Source organism: Astyanax mexicanus, chromosome 23 (genome assembly GCF_023375975.1).
Source record: "Astyanax mexicanus isolate ESR-SI-001 chromosome 23, AstMex3_surface, whole genome shotgun sequence".
In the NCBI taxonomy this organism is placed as follows: Eukaryota; Metazoa; Chordata; class Actinopteri; order Characiformes; family Acestrorhamphidae; genus Astyanax; species Astyanax mexicanus.
The window spans coordinates 713,753-740,874 of NC_064430.1; the positions used below are offsets into that span (position 1 = coordinate 713,753).

Here is a 27,122-nt window from a genome sequence, read left to right on the forward strand (position 1 = left end):
CTTTATCTTTAACACCGGCATTTATTTTTGACTGGGCTCTACAGCGCCCCCGCAGGCCATGAGAGGGAACTGCAGCAGCAGTGATACTGAGTGTTGTGTTGGAGAGAAAGAGAGAGAAAGAGAGAGAGAAGGAGAGAGAGAGAGAGAGAGAGAGAGAGAGTGGTGGTGAGGAGGAGGAGGAGGAGGAAGCTGCTGGAGGAGCAGGGCGGGGGAAGAGAGAGAGAGAGAGAGAGAGGGAGAGAGAGAGAGAGAGAGCAGCTGCAGAAATTAACCCGAGCTGAATTTGCAGTGATTCCGGGCTGAAGAAGAGGAGAAAAGGCAGCAGGAGGAGGAAAGAAGGAAAGATGTCCTCGTCTGGGAAAGATAACAGCGCCCTGCACGCGAATTATGTGGGACCGTACCGCCTGGAGAAGACGCTGGGAAAGGGACAGACAGGTCTGTGCTTTATTATTATTAATATTATTATCAGTGTTAGTGTGAGTATCAGTAGCAGTGATGTGGTATTGGGGTTATTGCGCTTGGTTTGGTTGTGCTGTTGTGCGTGTTTTGGCTTATTTTGGGTTTATTATGGGTTTTTTTTTATTGTGCAGAAGGAAACTGATGCGTTATATCTCAGCTGGGAACACTGTACCGGCTAGGCTGGGTTTGCATGCACTGCAATTGTGTACGTGTGTGTGTGTTTAAGCTGTGTGTGTGTGTAAGCTGCGATTGTGTGTGTGTGTGTGTGTGTGTGTGTGTGTGTGTTGTAGGACACATCGTACAAATCGTACCTTAGATACATTAAAGAGACACTTAGACACACTGAGATACACTGAGATACATTACAATACAATAATAAACACTGAGACACTCTGAGAAACACTGAGATACACTGAGATACACTCTGTGATACACTCTGAGATACACTAAGACACACTGAGATACACTCTGTGATACACTGAGATACACTCTTTGATACACTCTGAGATACACTAAGACACACTGAGATACATTCTGAGATACACTGAGATACATTATGATACACCGAGACACACTTAGATACATTAAGATACAATGAGAAACACTGAGATACACGGAGACACATTAAGATACAATGAGAAACACTGGGGTACAGTAAGATACATTAGAATACTCTGAGATACAATGAGACAAATTAAGACAAACTCAGATACATTAAGATACACTGATTCAAACTTATATACATTAAGATACACTGAGATACTCTGAGATACAATAAGATGCACTGATTCAAACTGAGATACATTAAGACTCACTGAGACAAAGTGAGACACGCTGTATCCGCTCTGTTCTGAGGGAAATGAAGTTGTGTCTCTGACTGAGAGCTGTCACTGTGGTTCTAAGACTAAGGCTGTTAATCCGGATCCGGGCGCTCGCGCGGTGCGGGTGCAGCTCGAGCTCACTGCGCGCTGTTACGCACCGCCGGAGCGCCTTTACGCAGCCGGAGCGCGCGGGGCTGGGTATTGTGTCAGTGTGATACAGGAGCTGCTGAGGGTCCGAGGCTGGACTGGGTGGATGGATAGATTGGTGTATGGATGGATGGAGGGATGGCGTGGTGCAGGACAGGCTGCACTGGCTGATACGAGCTCCTGCTTCAGTATTTAGTGCGCAGAACAGCTCCAACTAGTGACTGCGTGGGTCTCTGGAGTGTGTGTGTGTGTGGTGCTGAAATGTAGTGCAGGCTTCTGAGGTTTTAGGAGCTTTTCAGTATTTGGGGAAATATATATATGTTTGTGTGTGTGTGTGTGTGTGCGGATGTGGTTGGAACTCCAAATAAAACAATGAAATATATCATGCTGTTCATGTGCTGTTTAAGGGCCTATATAATGGAAACATCTTATTTATTTATATGTTTGTTTGTGAGTGAGTGTGTATGGTGCTGAAATTCAATTTATTATTTGTTGGATGAGTGTGCAGTTTCAGGGGTTTTTAGTAGTTGGGGTAATTTATATATATATATGTGTGTGTTTGTGTGTTTGTGTGTGTGTGTGTGTGTGTGTGTGTGTGTGTGTGTGTGTGTGTGTGTGTGTGTGTGTGTATATATTTCTTTTGTTTTTTAAGTTTTTAGCACACTAACTGAGTTAAAACCTTATAAGAACATCATGAACAGTTTGAAATATTTTGTTGTCTGTACACTACACTCACTTTATTTCACTTGTGCACTACAAAGGTTAGATTTATAATAATAATGCCTTTTATATCCACATCTTTTGCCGTATAAATAGGCCTAAATAAGCAGCCATGTGGCCTAGAGGTTATTACTACTTTATGGTTAAATTCTATCAGTGTTTTATATATGTATACATTTAATTTACTGTAAATATTATTTACAGTAATATCCCCTAATCCAGACCCACTGATGCGTATATCCTCACAGTAATATGAGTTATTATTTCCAGTCTTCGCTGTGCTCGTGATGCTCCGGGAGAATGTGCTGTTGGTATTGATCTGGGCGCTACAACTCATTTGCTGCTCAGTGTGTTATAGCGTGTTATGAAGGCTGGCATGGCCGACGGCCTCTTCACGGCCGTGCTGATTGAGTGTGGTCAAAGTTGAGTGGCCTGGTCTGGCCTGTGAATCTCACTGCTGAGTTCAGCCAGGATTTAGGCTTCATACCCGACTGTCCAGACCAGGGTCCGTGCATAATCCTCCAATCACAGTGCAGCTGCTGCCAGGAGGCACCAGAAATCAGAAAGTGTGGAAAAGATTGGAGGACTGTAGCTTTTAATAGTGTATTATTATCCATATACAGAAGTTTTCTTAAATCAGATATGGATATTAGCACTAATTGAGACCTGCTTTTATCATGAGAATAGACCACAAACCAGCTGATGAAACAGTAGCTTAGCTTAGTTTTTAAAATAAAAAGGTCAATATTAAATATAATCCATGTTAAACACATTAATTTTACTTAATATCCAACAAAAAACAAAAATCTTCCAAATAGCTATTTTTTTAGGAGAGGGATAAAACTTTTTTTAATTGAAGTCAATGTAAAAATTCTTTATTTCAAGTCATTTTAGAGAATTTCTATTAGTCCATTCATCAATAAATTTTGACACAATTTTTGACAAAGTTTGTGTATTCAAAATATGTTATAATTTAATTGGACAGTGACGATATGTGTGCTGTACAGACAGAAAACAGCTTAATTTATGTTTTTCCATCACTGGAATATAATTCGGGTCTGAAAGGGTTAAGTGTGTTGGATGTTAGGATTATATCATATGTTTCTATGAGCTGTTTGGAAGGCCCCTCCCTTTATTGTGATGTCACAATAAGAAAACTTGCATAGAACCACCCTGGCTCCACCCCCTTTACCTGTCTGTTCCCACCAGCGCCCCACCCACTAGATCAGTTGAAGAAATGCTGTTTGACAACCTTAGATAGTAAAGAGCAGGACTGGCCAGCAGACTTCGTCTGAGGGAGGGATCTGTACCTGCTGAGTTGTGCTATTATTGCAGTTAAGCATTAAGCATAAACTAGCTTGTTTATGTTTTGCCATTGAGCTACACAAGCTAACGTGTTGTAAACGCTCTTTTATTTGCATAAAAGTGTCAGAGCCCCTAAACGGCTCGTTCTAAAAGGGACTGAAACTGAATCTTTATCTTTCTGTGAGAGTGATTTTGTGTAAAGAACTTCATGAACATGTTTTGTACAGAACATAGACCTATTTTATACAACGTGATTTTGCTATTTATAGGTTTATGTTTGAGTAAAATGAACATTGTTGTTTTATTCTATAAACTACAGACAACATTTCTCCCAAATTCCAAATAAAAATATTCTCATTTAGAGCATTTATTTGCAGAAAATGAGAAATGACTGAAATTACAAAAAAGATGCAGAACTTTCAGACCTCAAATAATGCAAAGAAAACAAGTTCATATTTATAAAGTTTTAAGAGTTCAGAAATAATCAATATTTGGTGGAATAATCCTGGTTGGTTTTTAATCTCAGTTTTTTCTTCATGCATCTTGGCATCATGTTCTCCTCCACCAGTCTTACACACTGCTTTTGGATAACTTTATGCTGCTTTACTCCTGGTGCAAAAATTCAAGCAGTTCAGTTTGGTGGTTTGATGGTTTGTGATCATCCATCTTCCTCTTGATTATATTCCAGAGGTTTTTAATGTTTTATTTTATATTCAGAGCTGTATATCCTCTTTAAACTACATGTATTATAAGGGTTTCGGTGTGTTCTGCTGCTGTTGGCATAGCTGCTGCACAATAACCAGCGCTGGAGAGGATCGCCCATATGTCACCAGAGAGAGAGAGGCTGGTACAGAGAGAGAGATGGCGATGGGGGAGGGGTGTAGATGATTGGTGGTGGTGGTGGTGGTGGGTGGGGGTTCTCAGTGCTAAAGCGGGACCCCCGTGGGAAGCCTAAAAAGGGACGCTCCTCTTTAATTTCCCCTCCCCCTCCAGTCCAGTTCAGTGTGATCTGCTCTGTATTTCATTGTGCTGCTCTCAGTGTTTTACCACCACATGTTCTGGATTCACAGCAGAGATGAAGAACGGTGGGGATGAAAATTAGAGGATCATCCTCACAGCCTGCCCAAACCGAGGCAGCTAGCAGCACTAAATCACTGGTGTTTTCATTGAACACCATTATTTCTATCAAGATTATAATTATACTCTGGAAAAAAATAAGATTTCACTTAAAAATGATGATTTTCTTTGATTTTACCAAATTGAAAACCTCTGGAATATAATCAAGAGGAAGATGGATGATCACAAACCATCAAACCACCAAACTGAACTGCTTGAATTTTTACACCAGGAGTAAAGCAGCATAAAGTTATCCAAAAGCAGTGTGTAAGACTGGTGGAGGAAAACATGATGCCAAGATGCATGAAGAAAAAACTGTGATTAAAAACCAACCAGGGTTATTCCACCAAATATTGATTATTTCTGAACTCTTAAAACTTTATGAATATGAACTGGTTTTCTTTGCAAAAAGTCAGAGAAGAGCTTGTATGTTTTAATAAGTGTATCCATATGGTTTTCTTAGATGGTTTTCGGACCTGTTGAAATGCTGTGTTCTTGTTATTTTATCAGGTTTAACATCTGTTTGTATCAGATGATCTAAGATTTGACAACTTTATTACTCGTTTCTTGCCTCCGGTTGAAAGCAGAAACAGGAGCACCGTTTGTTACATAATAAAAACATATCATTTTGGGTCTGAATTGTATTAAAGCCCAATTCCAGCATTGACAAAATCCAGCACATTTTTTTCTTATTATTAAGTAAACTGCTATCTCAATAGTTTGAGATAGCAAGTATGTTTGCTTTCAGAAAAAATGATAACTTACTATCTCAAAATAATGACTTTCTATCTCAAAATAATGACTTAGCTTCTCAAAATAATGAGACAGTATCCCAACGTAATGAATTGGTATCTCAAAATAATGACTTGGTATCTGAAAATATTGACTTACTATCTCAAAATAATGATAGTACCTCAAAATAATGAATTAGTATCTCAAAATAACAATATAGTATTTTAAAATAATTACTTACTATCTCAAAATAATGAGATAATACCTCAAAATAATGAGGTAGCAGTTAGTAAGAATACATTTTTTTATTTATTGTTTTATTTTAGGTGATGGGAATAGACATATTTTATTACGTCTGGTCTGAATTCAGAATAAACGCTCTGTATTTCTCTCTCTCTCTCTCTCTCTCTCTCTCTGTCTTTTTCCCTCTCTCTTTCCCTCTTTCCCTCTATCTCTCTCTCTCTTTCCCTCTATCTCTCTCTCTCTTTCCCTCTCTCTCTCTCTCTCTCTCTCTCTCTCTCTCTCTCTCTCTCTCTCTGTATGTGAGGCGTCTCCTGGGTCTCAGTAATGAAGCAGGGAGGTAGCTGAGCCCTGCAGCCGGTCCGGCCCACAGTCAGAACCGAGCATCGGGTCAGAGCGAGCGGCCCGAAGGCCCGGCTCCAGCAGCGTGGAGAAAAACCCAGAGGCCTGAAACCGGAGATAATCACACCGTGTACTCACCACTTCAGGCCAGGCCCGAGCTCGTGATGGTGGAGAGATAGTGATGCAGAACGCCTGCACAGAACCGCTGGCAGAGACCCATAACCTGACTCGGTTCTGCTGCAGTGCTCGGCTTCGGGTCGGTCCGATCCTACCGTCTAACAAGCTGTGCTCCTCAGTTCAGCACAGTTTAGCAGCGCAGATATTTCCAGTTACAGCTGAATTCACACTTTTAATCCCAGAAAAACAAACGCTCTAATTTACCTTTTAAAAAGATATTTAAATGCTAATTAAAGGGATGATTACTGTTGTTTTGCGGGTTTTGAGAGCTCCGCACTGACTCAGCTCTTGATTGGTCCGGATGCAAGACAGTAGCGTGTGGGTGGAGGCGGGGCTTGTGACGTCATGGGCCCAGCATTGTTTAATATTGCGATACATATAGTTGAAAAAAAAAATAATAACATTAGCAATTTACATTTTTGCCAATATCGTGCAGCCCTCTTACAGTGTATGCCCAGCTTTAATGTTCTGATACTCACTGTACTGTGCTGAATGATGAACTTTCAATAGGGGTATCTGGTTAGTGGTGTTAAAAATTGTTTCTCTGCTTTCTCCAAGACACATTTAATGTACACATTTGTCAAATATTGGCATATTCCTGATAACAATATTTGGCTACAAATCGGCCGATTCTGTTCAATATATACAAATATGTAACTGCTAGATTTTTTCATATTGAGTAGTACAGCTAAAACACTGTTATTTTTTCATTTCACCAGCTTATTTCTTTGGTTAAAATGTAATACAAATACCATACAAACACCTAACACTTTTTTGTTGTATGTCTTTTTTCTTGGTAAATTTAAAAAAAATATATGAAGTTGGTGTATTCTATCTGATCGGGCACAAAGCGCGCTCTGTCTGAGTCTGAAAGCCGTGTGAAGTGTCGGCGGCCGACCGTCTCTCTGCGATGACTTTCCCAACAATTTGTCTGTGTGTTTCTATCTGAGGGGGTTGAAGTCTTCTTTTTTTCTCTCAGACGCATCCCAGCATTCAATTGGCTCTCATTTGTAGAGTGCTGGGTAACAGTGGCTGGTTGTCATGGTTGCACCCCCTTCCCACAAGGCTCCTCTCACAATGGCCATGCTTTCCATCTTGGAGATCACAGGCAGACGGCAACAGCCCGGCTCTAAACCCCCCCCACCCTCTCTCTCAGTGCAGACCCCCCCCCCCCATTATAACACAGAGTACTGCTGAATTCATACCGCTCACTAATTCACTCTGCTCACTATTAATCTATAAACAGAGATACCGCCAGGATCCAGTCCTCTAAAACTCTGTCTGAAATGTTATATAGCCGGCAGGGTGACGTTTTATATCATACACAATTATAATATTTTTATAATAACACATGAATGCTTACGATTAATCTGGAAACTCTAAACATTACATTATTTTATGCAAATTAATTAACTTAATTTGCATAAAATAGTTTAGAGCTTGGTGACTTTTTTTTGTCATATTTCACAATGTAAAAACAGCGTCACTACTGACTATAGACCATATTTTTCTTTCTTGACTAGTAAACCACAAAGGGTTAAAGGGGTCAAGCCATATTTTCCCTGTTATATTCGTTTAATAAGTGTTTGGTGAATAAGAGTGACAACCTGTGAACAAGCAATAAGCTAAATTAGCTGAGAAATAAGCTACATTAGCCTAGCAATAAGCTACATTAGCTGAGAAATAAGCTACATTAGCCTAGCAATAAGCTACATTAGTTGAGCAATAAGATACATTATTGCTTGGCTTATTGCTCATCTAAAGCAGCTTATTGCTAGGCTAATCTAGTTTGTTGCTTAGCTAATGTAGCCTATTGCTCAGATAAATTAGCTTATTGTCCTATAATAAGGAGTCAAGGTGTATAAGTGTTTAAGAGTGCATAAGAGTAACACCCTGTGAACTTTAAACACTGTCATCCTGAGCAGTTAGCCTACATTAGCCTAGCAATGAGCTACATTAGTCTAGCTATAAGCTACATTAGCTGAGAGCAATAAGATACATTAACCTAGCAATGAGCTGCTTTAGATTAGCAATAAGCTACATTAGCCTAGCAATTAGCTATATAAGTCAAGCAAAAAGCTACATTAGTCTAGCAATGAGCTGCATTAGCTGTGAGCAATAAGCTACATATATATGGAGATATTTGGAGTCCATTATTAGTATTAGTATAATGACATTCATTAGCCTAGCAATAAGCTCCATTAGCTGAGTTATAAGCTACATTAGCCTAGCTATAAGCTACATTACCCAAGCAATAAGCTACATTAGCCTAGCAATGGACTACATTAGCTGTGAGCAATACGCTACATTAGCCTAGCAATAAGCTACATTCAGGATTATTGACTTCTGTAACAAATCTGATCAAATTCTTGTATTTTTAATATCTCAGTTAGGCGTGTGCCGTATCATATTGTATGCAGTAATAAAATAAAATGTTCATTTTGTTGCAGTAGTGTATTCCTGAAATTATTATTTATTTTAATACAGTGTTTTGTCATATCGCCTAGAGTATCGCTATCGTTATTAAAAATACCATTAAAATATTGTGATGTTATTTTAGGGCCATATCGCCCACCCCTAGTGTGTATCGAGGATGTTTACAGGCTGTATAATAGGAGTTATCAGAGCTGTGGCCTGGTGTTCCTGTAGCTCGGTGGTTGGACCGAGCTCTGCAGGCGGTTTCTGTGGTATTGTTGTTGGGTCGGGGGTATTTAGTCTGGTCTGCTGGTGTTTATATTGTCTGTGTTTGAGTCCTCCGGCCCCCCTCCCCCCCACAGCTCCTCTCGGGGGGCTGCTGAGTCTCTGAGGGAGTTTTTATCAGAGAAATGCAGCAGAGACCTGAACCTCCTCCAGCCCGTCCTCCACGTCCCTGTCCCCTCCGTCTCCATCTCTCCGTCCCCACCTTACCCCGTCCCATCCCGTCCCCCGGAGGATATATCACTGATGTTAAAGCGTAAAGAGCCCACCAGGACGGAGAGGTATATTGATTTTTAGCAGGTCCTGTTTTCTCTAACCTTTAAAGTCTCAGTGATTACTGGTTTTGACCAATAATGGACTATTTTTTTATTTTTAAAAATTACTATAATCATTGACTATATTAAGAAGGAAAAAGGCTCAATAGTTGAAAGCTCATGTATCGTGTATATACAAGTATATACTGTTTATTATTATTAACAGAGTGATTTTTTTTAGGTTAGTACGCTAAATATTAACATATTAATCTTTCTTACTAGCAGGAAGTGATGAAGTGTTGCAAATCTTTCATAAAATAAACTTTGAGCCATACTATTCATTCTCAATAAATAAATAATTTGGCTTTTTTTTATTCGAAGTAAAAAAATTCACAACTTTCTCTAATTAATGTATTTTATTGCTAGGGTAAAGTAGCTTTGCGCTAGGCTAATGTAGCTCATTGCTAGGCAAGTGTAGCTTATTGCTTTGCTAATGTAGCTTATTGCTAGGCTAATGTAGCTTGTTGCTAGGCTAATGTAGCTTGTTGCTAGGCTAATGTAGCTTATTGGTCCACTAATGTAGCTCATGGCTCGGCTAATGTAGCTTATTGCTAGGCTAATATAGCTTATTACTTAGCTAATATAACTTATTTCTCGGCTAATGTAACCTATTGCTTATGGCTAATGTAGCTTATTTCTAGGCTAATGTAGTTTATTGCTAGGCTAATGTAGCTTATTGCTAAGCTAATATAGCTTATTTCTCGGCTAATGTAGCTTATTGCTAAGCTAAGGTAGTTTGTTGCTAGGCTATATTGGAGGAATACTAATTTTTTAGCAGGTCCTGTTTTCTCTAACCCTTAGAGAGTCTCAGTGATTGCTGGTTTTGACCAATAATGGACTAATTTGTTATTAAAAAATAGTTGATTTGTGTTAAGATTATGTGTTGGAATGGAAAATTTGTGAAAACTTAGAGCTCAGATTTTTTTATTATTATTCATTATTAACAAAAGTCAGATTTAATTGCAATTAATTGAAATTTATTGGAATATGAAATGTTTAGATGTGAAATTGGCGTCAGAAGTGCTTCTTTCAGTCGATAAATCAACTTTTTCTCAAAGCCTCAGTTTTAAACATTGGTTTTGATTAGTTTTTCACTTAATTGCTGAGCCCTAAGGTTAAACCATGAAACACTTCTTAACTCCAACCAAATATAGCTTATTAATCCAGATGTTTTATATATAGAGCGCTACTCATTCATCACCAAACTCGCTCACAGCTAAATACCAGGATTCTAATCAACCCGGAGCTCCGGCCGCGGTCAATAACTCAACAGATGGGCTGATTTGGGGTTTAATTAGGAGGAGCCTGGCCTGGGGAAAGTGCTGGAGTGTGTGTGTGTGTGTGATCTGAAGGCAGCCGGCCATAGCGGGGGTGAAAGTGTGGCGTGAGGGCTGAGGGTCCAGACACACAATAAAAACACACACTAGCGATGTCCCCAATCCTTTAGCCCTATATACATGGGATTAGTTTCTCAGGGGGTTCTGGGTAAATTTCTCTTTTATGGGGGTTTTTATCCTCTTTTTCTCTATCCTTTTATTTATTCCTGTCCAGAACGATCATGTTCGTGTTTTTCTCAGACGTCCTCTGAGAGAATTACAGGCTGAATTATCTACAGTTTTTCTCTGAACTCCGTGCTCCTCCGGTAATTTTAGTCCTGTCCGGACGCACATCTCTGAGTTTCGTCTCCTCGCCTTTAATAAAATAGATATTTGTCCACTGCTGCACACCGTAATTACACTTTGGGCGCACTACAGTTTCCACGGAGATCCACGTTAAAAAAACACAACAGTGAGTGAAAATGGAGGAGCTACTGAACGTGATGATGTCATGTGACCGAGAAAAAAGCCTAAAAACTCACTGGTCCTCCTGTTTTTACAATTGCAGTCCAGATGCAGGAGTTTTATCACTAAAGAGTAGAAGAGTGGAATATTTTACACTCACGCTGTCGTGCTGTTCATCAATGCTGATTTATGGCCAATTAGCACAAACGGCTAATCCAGCAAGCTACCTATTGAACCACCTGCTACTTTCTTCCCATTCGCGCTTCATTTTCCTCCAAGCTGTTAATACAGGCTAAAGTGATTACAGATACAGCTCTCTTACATTTGTGAATGTGAGCCATCTAGATAAACCTCTTAGTTTAAAGCTCTTAGTTAAACTCAATATACAATGTTCTAATTGAAAAAGCATCAAAATTACCCTGAGATAATATAATACAGTAAAAAAAAGTCTAGTCTAAATCTAGTCAGCCAGGCCTAATAAACCATATACACTCTCTTTACTGTCTCTCTGCCAAATATACAGAGAAATACCAGCATTTACAAAGATTTATTATCATGATCTTAATTTTGTTTTTTATTATAAATTATTGTTGTTTTTGTGACATTTTTAAGGTTGTTTATTTTAGAAATAAGCATATTTAAATAGAAACAAGTCATATGGCTTTTTAGTACTTGTTTATTTTTAGCTAAATATGTAGATTTTTCATATTGATGTTTCAATTACCATCAAATTAATTTTAAAAATGTTTTTTTTTGTCTTTTTACCACATTGCCAAAGAATCGGATCTGGACTCGGTATCGACAAATACTCAAAATCCCCAAAAATTGAAAGGGACATCTCTAACACACACACACACACACACACTTGTATACACACACTTAAACACACTCTCACGCTCTCTTTGTTCCCCCTCCTGTCTCTGGTTCTGAGACGGTGGCCCGGAGCGTACCGAGCCGCCGCTCCAGAACTGATTTTTATTTATTTATTAATGATTCAGATCTGCGGCGCTGGTACTGTATGAATGGAAGGACACGCCGGGTCGTTCTGCATGCATGATTGATTGGTAAAGGAACCGGAGGGGGTGTATCCTGTCCAGATGGCCGGGCTGGGCTGGGCTGGGCTGGGCTGGGTCGGGGCTGGATCACGATGGCTGGTCATTAGTCAGGTGGTTGCCGAGGCCTGCCTGTTAGAGCTGTATTCAGGGAGGACAGGGTGTGGGGTTTGAGGGAGGGAAATTAAAGGAGGTGGAGAAAGAAACAAACATAAAGACTAAAGAAAAACAGACACAACCTGTTATTGGATCAATAGACAGAAACAAAAATAATGAATGAAAGCTGTTAAGAAACGAAGAATAATTAAAATATCGTTTAATATTGTTATTGACAATAAACACATAGAAAGAGCTGCAATAATGTCGTAAATAACAAATGATAACCATAGGCTGCATTACCCGTGTGCAGCAACAGAGGGAGCTCATCACACTGCAGATTGCCCTTATTGTATTGTTACATAACGAGGCTGGAGGCAGAGCGAGGCAGAGTAAAGCAGAGTAAAGGCCAATACGTGCCGCTGCGTCCCGTTCGCTGTAGCCTACGCCGTAGCTTGAAATGCACCTCACTGGAAATGTAAGTATGCATTGCGCCACGAGAACAGCCACAGCTGTGATTGGTCCGCCGGGCCTCACGTCCCCTCCCACACATTCCTGCCCTCGCAGTTTAAACTGCAGAGCGATGCAGGGCTGCTGATATGCGCACGCGGAAGTATAAACGCACTCCGCTGCATAGCTGAATACATGTAGGCTATGGCGAGGTACGGCGCAGAAGTATAAACTGGCCTTTACTCTGCTTTACTCTACCTCGCTCTGCCTCCAGCCTCGTTAGGTAAGAGTGAGGTAAAGTGAAAGTAGAGTGAGGCAGTGAGGTAGAGCAAGGCAGAGTGAGGTAGAGCAAGGTAGAGTAAAGTACAGTGAGAGAAAGTAAAGTAGAGAAAGGAGAGTGAGGTACAGGTAGAGTGGTACAATAAGAGTGAATGAGTGTTGAGTGAGGTAGAACAGGATGAAGTAAAGTGCGGTAGAGTAAAGTAGAGTGGGGTAGAGTGAGGTAGAATGAGTTACAGTGAGGCAGTGTGAGGTTGATGTCCACAGTAAACACACTCAATAAACTACTTCTTTCCATTCATATTCTTTCAAGCGTAATTTTTTTTAATATCTTATTTTATTTTATCAAAATAAAACCTATAAAAAATGGAATGCTATAAATTTTAACAGTTTTAGGCACCTATGCAGCACCTAGTTTGGTATTGGTGGTATCGTTACATCTCTAGTAAAAACTAGGGCTGCAACAATTATTTGATATAATCGACAATATTGATTATTTTAATTTGACGACTAAAAATTTCATTGTCGTGGAATCATTAATTTATAACAGTACTGCATTACACAAAGTGCTGGGGACAGAAGTACAATGAGAGATGGATAAATGTCTCACTCACACAGTTTACACTCAACTTAGTCTGTGTCTCCAAAAGTGTCCAAACACAACATATTACATATTTACTCACTAAATATCAGTACTTTCCACGTTTAAACAACACCTAGACACTTAAATGCCTTTTAAATCTCATGCTCAGCTGTTTCTATTGTTTTTAGAGATGGAGAACATGGCAGAAATAATCGCTGATTAATCGAATAATCGAAAATTCGACTACCAAAATAATCATTAGTTGCAGCTCTAGTAAAACCCGGTGTATTATCACTCTGCGGTCGGTTGGACAGCGGCGGCGGTTGCCGACAATAGCGTGTCTGCTGAACACATCATCTCTCACCCTTAGTCAAAGCCAAGTTGTGAGTTTCTATGGCAACCACCCACTTTTACACATACGTGGATGCCGTGGCGCGCTGTGCCCGGAGGGTCGGCGTTATTGATCGGACCGGAGCCTCTCTGCTTGTGATATTAGAATGTGAATGAGGAGATTCTCTGGTTCTTAACGTGGGCTGCATGGAGTCTCTCAAGGCCAAAATCACGGATATGACTTTATTGTTGTCTGATGTTCGGCGTGAATTAATCATCTGATATATGGCTTTAATATAAACCTATACTGGTTAAAGATGACCATTGGTGCAAACAAAAGTCGTTTTAGTGAGTTTTGATGGTTATTGGATCCTTTTCATTGGGTGAAAGTTGAAGACTTCAGTAGATATCACAATGGCATGCTGTTGAAACTTGTTAAAGCCTGTTCTGTATCTACTGTGACTGTAGATTAATTTCAGAGCAGTACGGGTTCATCAGATTACAGTGCTGGTGATTCTGTATCTACTGTAACTGTAGATTAATTACAGAGCAGTACGGGTACAACAGATTACAGTGCTGGTGATTCTGTATCTACTGTAACTGTAGATTAATTACAGAGCAGTACGGGTACAACAGATTACGGTGCTGGTGAATCTGTATCTACTGTAACTGTAGATTAATTACAGAGCAGTACGGGTACAACAGATTACGGTGCTGGTGATTCTGTATCTACTGTAACTGTAGATTAATTTCAGAGCAGTACGGGTTCATCAGATTACAGTGCTGGTGATTCTGTATCTACTGTAACTGTAGATTAATTACAGAGCAGTACGGGTACAACAGATTACGGTGCTGGTGATTCTGTATCTACTGTAACTGTAGATTAATTTCAGAGCAGTACGGGTTCATCAGATTACAGTGCTGGTGAATCTGTATCTACTGTAACTGTAGATTAATTACAGAGCAGTACGGGTACAACAGATTACAGTGCTGGTGATTCTGTATCTACTGTAACTGTAGATTAGTTACAGAGCAGTATGGGTTCATCAGATTACAGTGCTGGTGATTCTGTATCTACTGTAACTGTAGATTAATTACAGAGCAGTACGGGTACAACAGATTACAGTGCTGGTGATTCTGTATCTACTGTAACTGTAGATTAATTACAGAGCAATTGATGACAGCCAATCAGTGTGAAGTATCGAGAAACTCCTCCTAGCCTGAGAATAGATCTTATGGTTGATCCAAACAAAGAGATCCAGAAAGCATCAAAACTATATTTTTTAAGGCATTTTGGGTGAACCTCCTGACCTGTAGTGGTGTTGTAGTAGATGGTAAAGATGTCAGAAGTCTTTGAAAGGAAGGTAACAATGCTATGCAACAATAGCAAATAAAAGCTCTTGATTGGTAGCTGAAATGGTACACTGGTGGTTCAGTTGAGACAATTTATCAATGAATAAGTATAGCCTGGCTGTGTGTGGGCTTTTGTTGGGACGGTTTTCCTAAAAGAACTAAAAGAATCAAATAGTTCTATTATGATCATTTCACAAGCGCTGAAATTAACGGTACAGCAGAGTTATTTAAAGACCGGTCTTTTGATATCTGGGGAAAAATAGAACAAAGCCTGTTTATTGTGGTTCCAACAACCCACACACTTAGACACACACACTTATACACACACTTACACACTCCGTTATCCACCAGTTCCATTTTCTTTTCTTTTTATATTCTCTGAGAGCCCTCGCCGAACAAAAGCAGGGCTGTTATTCTGCAGTTTTTCGCTCGTTTGCTCGTTTGCCACTCGCTCATTAATTTTCTGCCCTCCATCAACCAGTGCTAATACGGCCCGTAATGAAAAACCCAGCCGGCGAAGCAGCCAGAACTTTTAAGGCTTGTTGCTTTTGCTCTCCAGGGGGATCAATCAGATTTCTCTGCCCTTTAAAACTCCATCAGGTTGCGAGGTTGGAGCTGTTGGCCCATCCATCTAGTGCTGGATGTTATTATGCACTGATGACGTTAGCGACAAGCAGAGTGGACCAGAACCGCTACCGCTGGGGCCGATTATCCAGCTTCAAATTAAGAATACGTAGCTTCAAGCCCAGACTATATGCTAAATGAGAATACTCCTCGTGATATGGAGACCTGCGCAAGTGCAGTTGTACCTGTGTTGTGCCGAATTCAGCCCCCCTTCCAGCAAAAGCGTGCACGTACATCTTCTTGGCTTTAACTTTTTTTTTTAGAAAATGGAAAATAGTCATGTCACCTGCAGCCTCTCCAGTGAGGGGGTGCTTTTCCTGGCGGTAGTGCTGAATTCTGCACCATAGTAGTGCCGAAATCTGTACCCCCGCCATAAAAAGCACCTCCTCCTTGTCTTCTTGATAAAAGCACTTGAATTTAGAAATACGCTCCAAAAAGGGGGTGCTTTTCCTGGCGGGGGTGCTGAATTCACACAACTTTGGAACTAGTGAATGTGAACTAACATGCTAACTGTTAGCTAATGCAGTGAATGTGAACTAACATGCTAACTGTTAGCTAATGCAGTGAATGTGAACTAACATGCTAACTGTGAGCTAATGCAGTGAATGTGAACTAACATGGTAAACGTGAAATAATGTGCTAAATGTAATCTAATACAGCAAAAATGATCTCGCATGCTAACTGTGAGCTAATGTTGTAAATGTGAGATAAATGCTAACTTTTGGGTAACATGCTAACTCTAAGCTTATGCAGTAAACATGCTTTAATAAATAAAATATTGCTGTATTACCTGTATTTACCTTTTCATTCTGGCGGTGGTGCTGAATTTGTACCCCACCATAAAAAGCACCCCCTCTTTGTCTTCTTGGTAAAGGACATGAATTTTACTTAGAAATAAGCTCCCAAAAGAGGGTGCTTTTCCTGGCGGGGGTGCTGAATTCACACAACATTGGAACAAGGCAAAAGAATCAGGTTTTTAGTGCATTTTTGAACCAGATGCTGCAAACGATTTATAAGGTATTTTTTAGATTTTATTCTCAATTTAAATTGTGTTTCCTTTTAGTTTCCTGTATTTTGATCTCTCCACATTTAAAGAGATTGTGGAGGCTGTTATACTCATATAAGCAGAGATAACTAACTGCCCTCAAACAAAAAAGCATCATCAAAGCTTTCATGTATTGTATGAAACACATTCAGGCAGATCAAGCTAAAAGGATGTGAAAGCAATTACCAGGTTAATTGTTGAGAAGCACCTCGCCGGGTCCCTGTCAGACTAAAGCAGCTAATGTCGCTAACAGCTAGCTTTGTTGTTCCTGAGGTGAGTCACCCTGAGAAAGACTCGGCTACGCTAACCAGGGTTGAGTCACTCAGTCCTGCAGCATCTGGAAGATCTCACAATAACCCTGAGCGATGGATATTTCAGCCCTGGATGTATTTTTCTCCTCTTTTCAGGAACTCCTGAAGCATCTTCTCGGCTTTGTCCGGCGTAGAGCCGCTCGATTATCTGTGAGATCAAAGCCAGCGAAGCTTCTTTTAATGGTGTCCTCCTCTTTAATGAAAACTATAAACATACTTTGCATTTGGGTCGATTAGGTTTATAATGGGCTGGTGAGGGATTTAATAGACTCGTATGGGTCGTGTAGGAAGGATCTGATAATTACCATTTCACTCTAATGGTGCTGCTGCTCTATTGACTCAGTCTCTGAATTTACTCCGTATTTTTAATGAAATCAGGTGAACATCTCATTTCAGTTTGACCTGCACAAGTTCAGCGGTTTAAAGAGGTTTACATAATTAGATATCAGGCCTGTGTAGAACCACTGTGATCTTAATTCACTAATTCACTATTCACTTTTTTATTAGCTTCTTTTTCTTAGTTTAATTTTATTCTAATGTTTTATATTTTCTTTTTTGGTTTTAGATCTATTATTCATTTTATCATTTCTTATTATCATTTTTAACATTTACTTTACTTTAATATTATCTTTTTACTTATTGTATATTTTATAAAAGTATTTTTTTTACTTTTTATGTGTCAATTTGTTTGAAAATTGTAGGATTTTCTGTTTTACATATAAATTTTTTATATATATTAAATGCTGATTTTTTTTCCTTATTATTTTTAATTTATTATTAAATGTTTTCAAACCCTTTGATGCTGTAAATGCTCGGCAACGTTGTAAATGAGGGTCACCCTCAATGTTTTTCCCGCCCAAGTGAAAATAATGATGTGTGTATATATATATATATATATATATATATGGAAAATATATATTTTATAATAATAATAATATATATATATATATATATATATATATATATATATATATATATATATATATATATATATATATATACACACACACAATGGTATACAGTATTTGAAAGCTAGTGGTGTAAAAATATGAACTACATGCAACATGCTAACTGTGAGTTAATGCAGTGAGTGTAAGTTAAAATGCTAATTGTGAGCTAATGCAGTGACTGTGAACTAACATGCTAACTTTTAGCTAATGCAGTAAATATAATCTTGCATGCTAACTGTGAGCTAATGCAGTGAATGTGAACTAACATGCTAACTGTGAGCTAATGCAGTGAATGTGAACTAACATGCTAACTGTGAGCTAATGCAGTGAATGTGAACTAACATGGTAAACGTGAACTAATGTGCTAAATGTAATCTAACACAGCAAAAATTATCTTGCATGCTAACTGTGAGCTAATGCAGTGAATGTAACCTAAAATGCTAACTGTAAGCTAATGCAGTGAATGTGAGCTAACGTGCTAACTGTGAGCTAATGCAGTGAATGTGAGCTAACGTGCTAACTGTGAGCTAATGCAGTAAACATGAACTAACAAGCTAAATGTGAGCTAATGCAGTGAATGTGAACTAACATGCTAATTTTGGCTAATACAGTGAATGTGAACTAATATGGTAAACGTGAACAGCAAAATGATCTTGCATGCTAACTGTAAGCTAATGCAGTGAATGCGAGCTAACATGCTAACTGTGAGCTAATGCAGTAAACATAAACTAACAAGCTAATGTGAGCTAATGCAGTGAATGTGAACTAACATGGTAAACATGAACTAATGCGCTAAATGTAATCTAACACTGCAAAAATGATCTTGCATGCTAACTGTGAGCTAATGCTGCAAATGTGAGCTAAATGCTAACTGTGGGCTAACATGCTAACTGTAGGCTTATGCAGTGAACACACTTTAATAATAAAAATATTACTTTATAACATCTATAAAGCAGTGCTATCAGCTTTTCATTCTTTTGTTTTTGTCACAGTGTTTCTGGATGCATTTTGGATTGTTATGAACCACTTTAGAATTTAATAATAATAATAATAATAATGATAATGATAAAAAGAACAGAAAAAAATACACCAGAGCTCTGCTGCTTCAGTGCATCTGAAAGTATAGTAATTTTTCTTCTCCAGAATTGTGTATTTAATACAAACTAGAGTTCATGACACCTTTTACACACACTGCGAGACGTGGAGGCACGAGTGTGTGTTTTTCGAAATGTCAAATGTAGCGACAGCCTGTGTTTAAGGTTTGCTGAAGTGGAAGAAAAGAATCCACAGAAATGCTCACAGCATATTTTATAAAATATGATTTACAATCACTTTTTACACACAACTATTTACACTTGTCCACACACACTCATACCAGTAGGAAGCCACAGCAAATTGTGCACAGCGTACTCTCAACCGGAAACAACTGTACACAGTGCCAATTCATATCTGGGCATACAGTCATACACATATATTTACACACACACATATATTATATCGGCACATGCTCTCAGTTCATTTCGGTCATTTGTGAGTGGGCTCGGAGTGAAGACACACACGCACACACACACACACACGCACACACACACACACACACAAATGCACACACTGTCTCACTGTGTCGCTCTGCCTCAGGCTACGTCAGAACTGTGATCTTTCCTCTGTGTCACAGTCCTCTCACACCCCACACACACACACACACACACACACACACACTCTCTGTCTCACACACACACACACACACACACACACACAGATGGCCTACTGATTGTGTGTGTGTGTGTGAGTGTGAGAAAAGCACGTGTGATGCTCTGCGGCCTTTAGCCTGGGCGCAGGCGTCCAATGGTGTGATATAATCAGATTAGGGAGGTGCCGAGCGTCTCGACAAGCGCTCATTATTTCCACTTTAATAGCAGCAGTAGCAGGTAGCACTCCCGGCACAATAAGGGGGCGACCGGGGGGAGGAGCCTGGGCCTGTGCATTTGCATATATATCTACACTGATGGGCGTGGTGGTCTGGTTATGAAATGAGGCGTGTTCAGGTACATTTCTGGAGTTTTATCTTGTTTATCTTGGTAACAGAAAACACAGGAGCTCCACTGACTGAATACAACCTAGACAGACGCCAACAGTCAGACGTTCATCGCTATCTCGGTAACACAGGCGGGTGATTCTCACGAAAAACAGATTTAAAAGGGTTCACACTTGAAAAATTTCAAAAGGCATTTAAATATAAAATTTCTTTTTGTTATGCAAGACTAGGGTCTGAACTTTTTAGAAATACTTTTTTTTTTAAATTTTATAATTTTTTTCTGTATATTTTGCACCATTTTAGTCAGTCAGAGCACACACATTCTCAGTACCGCAACATGATAACACAGAACAGATATGGTTTAAAAGTTACACATTTGTTACTTTTTAAATAGATATTATTAACAGTTGTGCTCATATGTGTATATAACCCAGAAAATATTATATTTATAAGTTTCCCATTTTTTTTTATTTTATGATTTGTCTCATTACCGCAACAGATTTCATGATTCATGTCCTGTCTTTTCAGGATATTTAACTGAAAAATTACATGTATAATTTCTTATTTAGTACAGATGACCTATGAAGAAATACAATTTATCCAAATACCATTATAAACTAGAATTTGTTTTATAACAGTAAAATAATTAGTAAATAAATATGTGTTGCGGTAAAGAGAATGGTGTTTCGGTAAAGAGAGTCAATGTTTCGGTAAAGAGAGTCATTACAAGGATCCCTACTTAATTAACAATAACACTTTACACAACAAACACAGAGTGTGAATGCTGTGAATAAATAACAAATTCTAATGATGTACTTCTTGAGTTTTGTATGGAGTAGTAATATTGAACAAAATGTGGTATTTGCTGTTGAAAATTATTCTCAGTAAGACTCAAGCTGTGAAAATATCCTATTTTGAACTGTGTATTTTAATAAAACAAATTTCAACATACCTCATTAGACATAAATTCCTTAAAACTTTAAACATCACTGTATAACTAAATTGAAATGGAATGTTTAAATACAAAATAAGTAATTCAACATCTCATAAAACAACTTTTTTATTAAGTATTAATTTCATGTCAGATATAAACATCAATGTACAACTAAATTGAAATTAAATATTTAAGTGTGAAACAAGCAATTCAACATCTCATTAAACATCTTTGTATTAAGCATTAATCTCATGAAAAATGTAAACATCAATGTGCAACTAAATTAAAATTAAAGATAAAATTAAAGAAAGTTGTTTAATGAAATGTATATGTGTGTATATATATAAATTTCATATATATAATATATACATTTCATGAAACAACTTTTATTGTTATAAACTGTTAATAAAGGTTTCATAAAATGTGTGTGTATATATATATATATATATATATATATATATACACATATAAACAGTTTATAACAATAAAAGTTTATAAAAATAAATTTCATGAAACAACCTTTATTAACAGTTTATGACAATAAAAGTTGTTTCATGAAATGTATATATTATATATATGAAATTTATATATTATATATATATATATATATATATATATTATTATTTTTATATATTATTTTTATATCTTATGCGGAAGTTATATGGGTGTCACTGCCCTGCTACATAAATCTGTTTTTTATCTGAAATTGCATCATGTATTGTTTTATATATTGTTTATTATAAGTAAATAAAGGCTTTTTTATGAAACAATATATATATATATATATAAGTTCATGTCACTTTAAACATTAATTTCTCTTTACCGCAACAGTGAATCTCTCTACCGCAACAGGCCTTAAATTGTTGCGGTGTATGAGAAGGCTGTTGCGGAGTATGAGGGACCTTAACCTTCTTTGATCTCTGTGGGGCCACCATGATGCCTGGCTAAACTTTTGCTAGCTTTTTGTATTTAGACTTTAAAAACCTTAAAAATTCCCAAAACACAATAACATTTTCATTTTTTTAAACATTAAAAACTAGCTGTTTCGGTAATGAGAAACAAAAAGTTGTGTATGCTCGCTGACAACCAAGTTTTTAACATTTATCTGGAGAGGTATAAAATTAGGTGCTTACCTGGTAGCCATCTTGGGTGTCATACTAAAAGGTGCCCCCCCTCTCAAAATGGCTGGTTTTTTTCTGTTCCTTGTGGTCTTAAATGGTGCTTGAAAATTGTTGCGGAGGCTGAGAACATTGGTTCTGACCAAAGTTATTTTTCTAAATATTTTCTTTTCTTTTACCAATGAATTCCAAGTAATACATTTTTATTGACTGTAACAATTTACTTTATGAGATACATTTAAGTTTTTTATTATTTATTTATTTTAAATATTAAAATTGTGTAACTGAAGAGCCGAGATTCAGCAATGGACGCGTTGCGGTACTGAGAATTTCACACTAAATTATAAAAAATACATAATTTAAAATATCACAATGTCTACTTTTAATCACTTCCAATATAGCCTATGATGAGATGTTTATAAACCAGTGTTTCCCAAATTGATAGCATTTACCTGTTCATCACACTCCTTAATGCCACCTCATTAGTCTGATTTCGTGAGAATCACCCAGGCGCCGTGCCGAGCCGAGCGTACACCCCCACTTATTACACACACATGAACACACAGCAGCACAAACCCAACTTTTACACCAACAATAAACAGAATAGTAAATAAAATAACATTGCTGTTCCCGTAAATGAGCTGCTGGAGCTCCTTCACAGCGTCAACCAGCAGCTCAGTTTCCTCTGCTGAGAAGAGTTTGTTGAACACGTCCAGGTAGCTGCACCGTTACAATAGCAATCCACCAAAGTCAGAGCTCACCTGATCTACTCTTAAAGAGAATGATGAGCAAGAGACACTCTGATAATAAAGGGAATTAGTATGTGTGTGTGTGTGTGTGTGTGTGTGTGTAGCGGCTCCGTGTTGCAGAATGAAGCTGATAAAGGCTGAAGTGGTGATGCTGCACTACAGCGCGGCGACGGTTGCCGGCCATGTCTCTGTGTGGGCGGAGCCGAGCACGTGCCGGGCACATCTGGTCTGGGTGAGCGCTGCCTGGCTCAGCATGGCAACAGCATCACCCAGCACACTGCCTCTCATCGGCACGGCAACCTGCTATATAACACACACACACACGGCCTCGTATCAGCACGGTGACCTGCGATCTAACACACACTGTCCCACACTCACACTCACACCCTCACACACTCACACAGCTGGAGTTCTCACTACATTATAGTACATTTTGAGTCTCCCAGATGAACCTTTGGTAATGTTTCCAAATAAAAAAATGTAAGTAAAAAAAAGTGAAAGTAAAAGTAGAATTTATTGGGGAGGAAAGAAGAAGGAGAGGGAAAATGGAACAAAAAAAATTGTGCTGGGTCCCTTTATTTAGTTTTGCACATATTTTGTCTATTATTTCTGTGCTTTTATACTGGATATTGTTAAAACTTTTTTTGAAATTTTACTCATTGAATTGGTCTTGTTCCTCTACCTCCCTGTTTTTTTCCTCTTTTCTCACTGCCGCAATAAAAATATATAAAAAATGTACACAAAACATTAAGTAGATAAAAAAGCACAACAATAAAAATACGTTTTTTAGCCTTGTTTTGAGAACTGAAACAGAGCGGGCGGACCGAATGTCCAGCGCTACTACTTTTGTTGTCCTAGAGCTACTGGACGAGGTGGAGGGGTGGCTGTGACTTAAAAAAAAAAGTTTATTTATTTTCTCACTAATTTTCTCACTAATTTGCAGGGCTGATTATGTCACCCACTCGTTAAGGTTGTTTTCACGCCAGCACTGTTTTTGGTCCAGTTAAATCAGACTCTGGTTTGTATTCTTGGTGTGAAATCAGTACTCGCAATTCGGTTCTAACCAAAATCGACCGAACCGAGACCCGTAAAATGAGGTGTTCTCATTCCGGTTCCAAATGAACTTCAGAGTGGTTCTATTTGGTTTTTTTTTACTGTGTGTTTAAAAGTGCAGATTTTCTACGTTCATTGTTATCTATACACTCTGATCTGTAACACAGAATATTCTTGCTGTATTTACTTTTTTGCTCCCGGTAAAGAACATGCTTGCGTGGTTTGTTGGGGCACATTTTGTTGGGTTTAGATTTGTGCCTGTGTGAAAACAAACCAAACCGAGGGGAAAATGCTCCAAGTAAATAAACTCATCAACTGAATTACCCACCACCCATATAGTTATAGCTGCCCTGTGGTTGGCTGGTGCATTGAAGATAATAATAAAGTACGTAATGAAACCGATACAGGATTACAGTCTGTAATAATTATGCTACTACAAAGTAGGGCTGTACGATATATCGTTTAAGCATCGTCATCGCGATGTGCGCATGCACAATAGTCACATCGCAGGACGTGTAATGTCACTTAAGGCAATTAAATCAAACATGTATTTATGTTGCAACATTTTGATTCTTGACACGAGAAATAGATACACAGTGCTGTCTCTTTGTCAGTGTGAGTGAGAGGCTACTGCTGCCTTAGAAGCTTGTAAACGTGAGCACGTGTGGAAAGCTGCGCTCCTCAGTTCAGCACAGTTTAGCAGCGCAGATATTTCCAGTTACAGCTGAATTCACGCTTTTAATCCCGGAAAAACAAACGCTCTTATTTACCTTTTAAAAAGCTGTTTAAATGCTGATTAAAGGGATGATTACTGTTGGTTTGCTGTTTTCCTCGGGTTTGGTTCTGAGAGCTCAGCGCTCACTCAGCTCTTGATTGGTCCGGATGCGAGACAGCGCATGGGTGGGGGCCCCGCTGGTGATGTCATGGTCCCTGCATTGTTTAATATTAAGATATATATAGTCAAAAAATGAACATTTGCAATGTGATTTTTTTCCTATATCGTGCAGCCCTACTACAAAGTGTTCTATTTGATCAGTAAAGCTAAATAAAATATAATTAGAATTATAGAAACAAGGAGGTGGTCGTAATATTATGTTAGATCTGTGAACACAACCCAAAGACAATGTCCAGACCGTATAATCCACACATACTGTACAATACTGCTGCTCATACTCTGCTGTAACCATAGCGATGTGGGCCGGCGTTGGAGCTGGATGGCACAAATAATGCATTGAAATCAAGGCCTTTTTTCTGAAGGGTGATGTGATGTATAGCTGCAGTGAAGCGTAATGGCTTTCAAAGAGCCTCTATAGCCGCTAATGTAAAGCTGTGACTCAATAGAAGAAGGAGTGCTGCGGTATGGATGGAAGAATGGATGGATGGATGGATGGATGGATGGATGAAAATGGGAGAAAAAAAAACAGCACAGGTGAAGTCATACAGACATACATTTTTTTAAAGCTTTTCAAACTAAAGACTGTGATCACATGACATAACAAAACTGGAGGTAGAGTGAGGCCGAGTGCAGTAAAGCCAAGTGCTGAAAAAAATGTTGAGTAGCTTAAACTAATCAAGGTTTTTGTACGTTGTGATTTCCGAAAAGAGAGTACAATAGGTTATGCTGCTTTTCCATCAGCAGCCGAAGTCTGAGAGAGAGAGAGAGAGAGAGAGAGAGTACAGTAGATCATGCTGTTTCTCCATCAGCAGCCGAAGTCTGAGAGAGAGAGAGAGAGAGAGAGAGAGTACAGTAGATCATGCTGTTTCTCCATCAGCAGCCGGAGTCTGAGAGAGAGAGAGAGAGAGTACAGTAGATCATGCTGTTTCTCCATCAGCAGCCGAAGTCTGAGAGAGAGAGAGAGAGAGAGAGAGAGAGTACAGTAGATCATGCTGTTTCTCCATCAGCAGCCGGAGTCTGAGAGAGAGAGAGAGAGAGTACAGTAGATCATGCTGTTTCTCCATCAGCAGCCGAAGTCTGAGAGAGAGAGAGAGAGAGAGAGAGAGTACAGTAGGTCATGCTGTTTCTCCATCAGCAGCCGAAGTCTGAGAGAGAAACTGATGAGCCTGAGTCTAAAAAAGCAATATCAGCCGATATCAATATAATTCTGATATGATTGTTCATCCCAAATTGTGATACTGTAAGCAAGGTGATGTTTTGCGATAAAAAAAATCACAGTGTGGAGACGCACTATCATATTTATACAGTCTGAATAAAAGAAAAGGTTCCTTTTTTTATCCAATCAGAACAGTGGGATCTAACGACAGAGTGCAGCACTGCTATCTAATGGGTTAAACACAACAGTAAAAGAACCACTTCTGACACTAATCTTTACATATAAACTAATAATTAAATATAGATTATGTGTGTTTGAAATTTGATACAATGTTGCAAAACAAAATATTGCAATACTTTGATAGTAGTCTACAAAGGGATCTTCACTCTGGAATGGTCTTCTATGACGTTGTAGCCGAGAAATCCTGCAGCCTAGACTTTGGAGCTTAGTATCTGTGTATAAAGCAGGAAAACACTAACATGTGTATGGCTTTGTGAAACCAAAAGTGTTTCTTTTATGGAATTAATCAAATATAATTTTGTAAAAACTCTATTTTAGGTGTGAACACCAACTGAACACTGTCTGTTATTATTGTTTATCTAGATTAGTAAAGACGGCTTTAAATCCACCAGGCCTGAGATCTGGAGCAGATGAAGGGAAGTCATGCTGTCTTCATGCTGACATCATACTCTCCTGCTGGTGAAAGGACCAGACGTGTGTGTGTGTGTGAGTGTGTGTGTGTGTGTGTGTGTGTGTGTGTGTGTTTGTGTGTGTGTGTGTGTGTGTGAGTGTGTGTGTGTGTGTGTGTGAGTGTGTGTGTGTGTGTGTGTGTTTGTGTGTGTGTGTGTGTGTGTGAGTGTGTGTGTGTGTGTGTGAGTGTGTGTGTGTGTGTGTGTTTGGGTCTCCTCTGTGTTTCTGAGAGGATTATCTGATTCGATACTGCATGCTCTCTCTGAGCCACACAGCATTGGTGGTATTGGTAATATTTGGTGGTATTTGGTGATATGGGTGGTATTGCTGGTATTGGTGGTATTAGTGGTATTCGGGGGTATTCGGGGGTATTTGGTGATATTTGGTGGTATTGCTGGTATTGGTGATATTGCTGGTGTTGCTGGTATTGCTGGTATTGCTGGTATTGCTGGTATTGCTGGTGTTGGTAGTATTGGTGGTATTTGCTGGTATTGCTGGTATTTGGTGGTATTTGGTGGTATTGCTGGTATTGCTGGTGTTGGTAGTATTGGTGATATTTGCTGGTGTTGCT

General features: G+C 38.7%; 1 protein-coding gene across 4 annotated transcripts in view; it reads left to right on the forward strand.

The window, feature by feature from the left end:
• The first annotated feature begins 240 nt into the window (after positions 1 to 240).
• brsk2b (BR serine/threonine kinase 2b) overlaps positions 241 to 27,122 on the forward strand; it is a 214,043-nt gene continuing 187,161 nt past the window's right edge. The window contains exon 1 of one of the 4 annotated variants that reach the window (XM_049470950.1): positions 241 to 435. In XM_049470950.1, coding sequence (XP_049326907.1) covers positions 345 to 435 — 91 coding nt within the window. In that variant the 5' untranslated portion in view covers positions 241 to 344. The remainder of the gene's footprint in view (positions 436 to 27,122) is intronic. The other 3 variants (XM_049470946.1, XM_049470947.1, XM_049470949.1) reach the window with 3 other exon arrangements.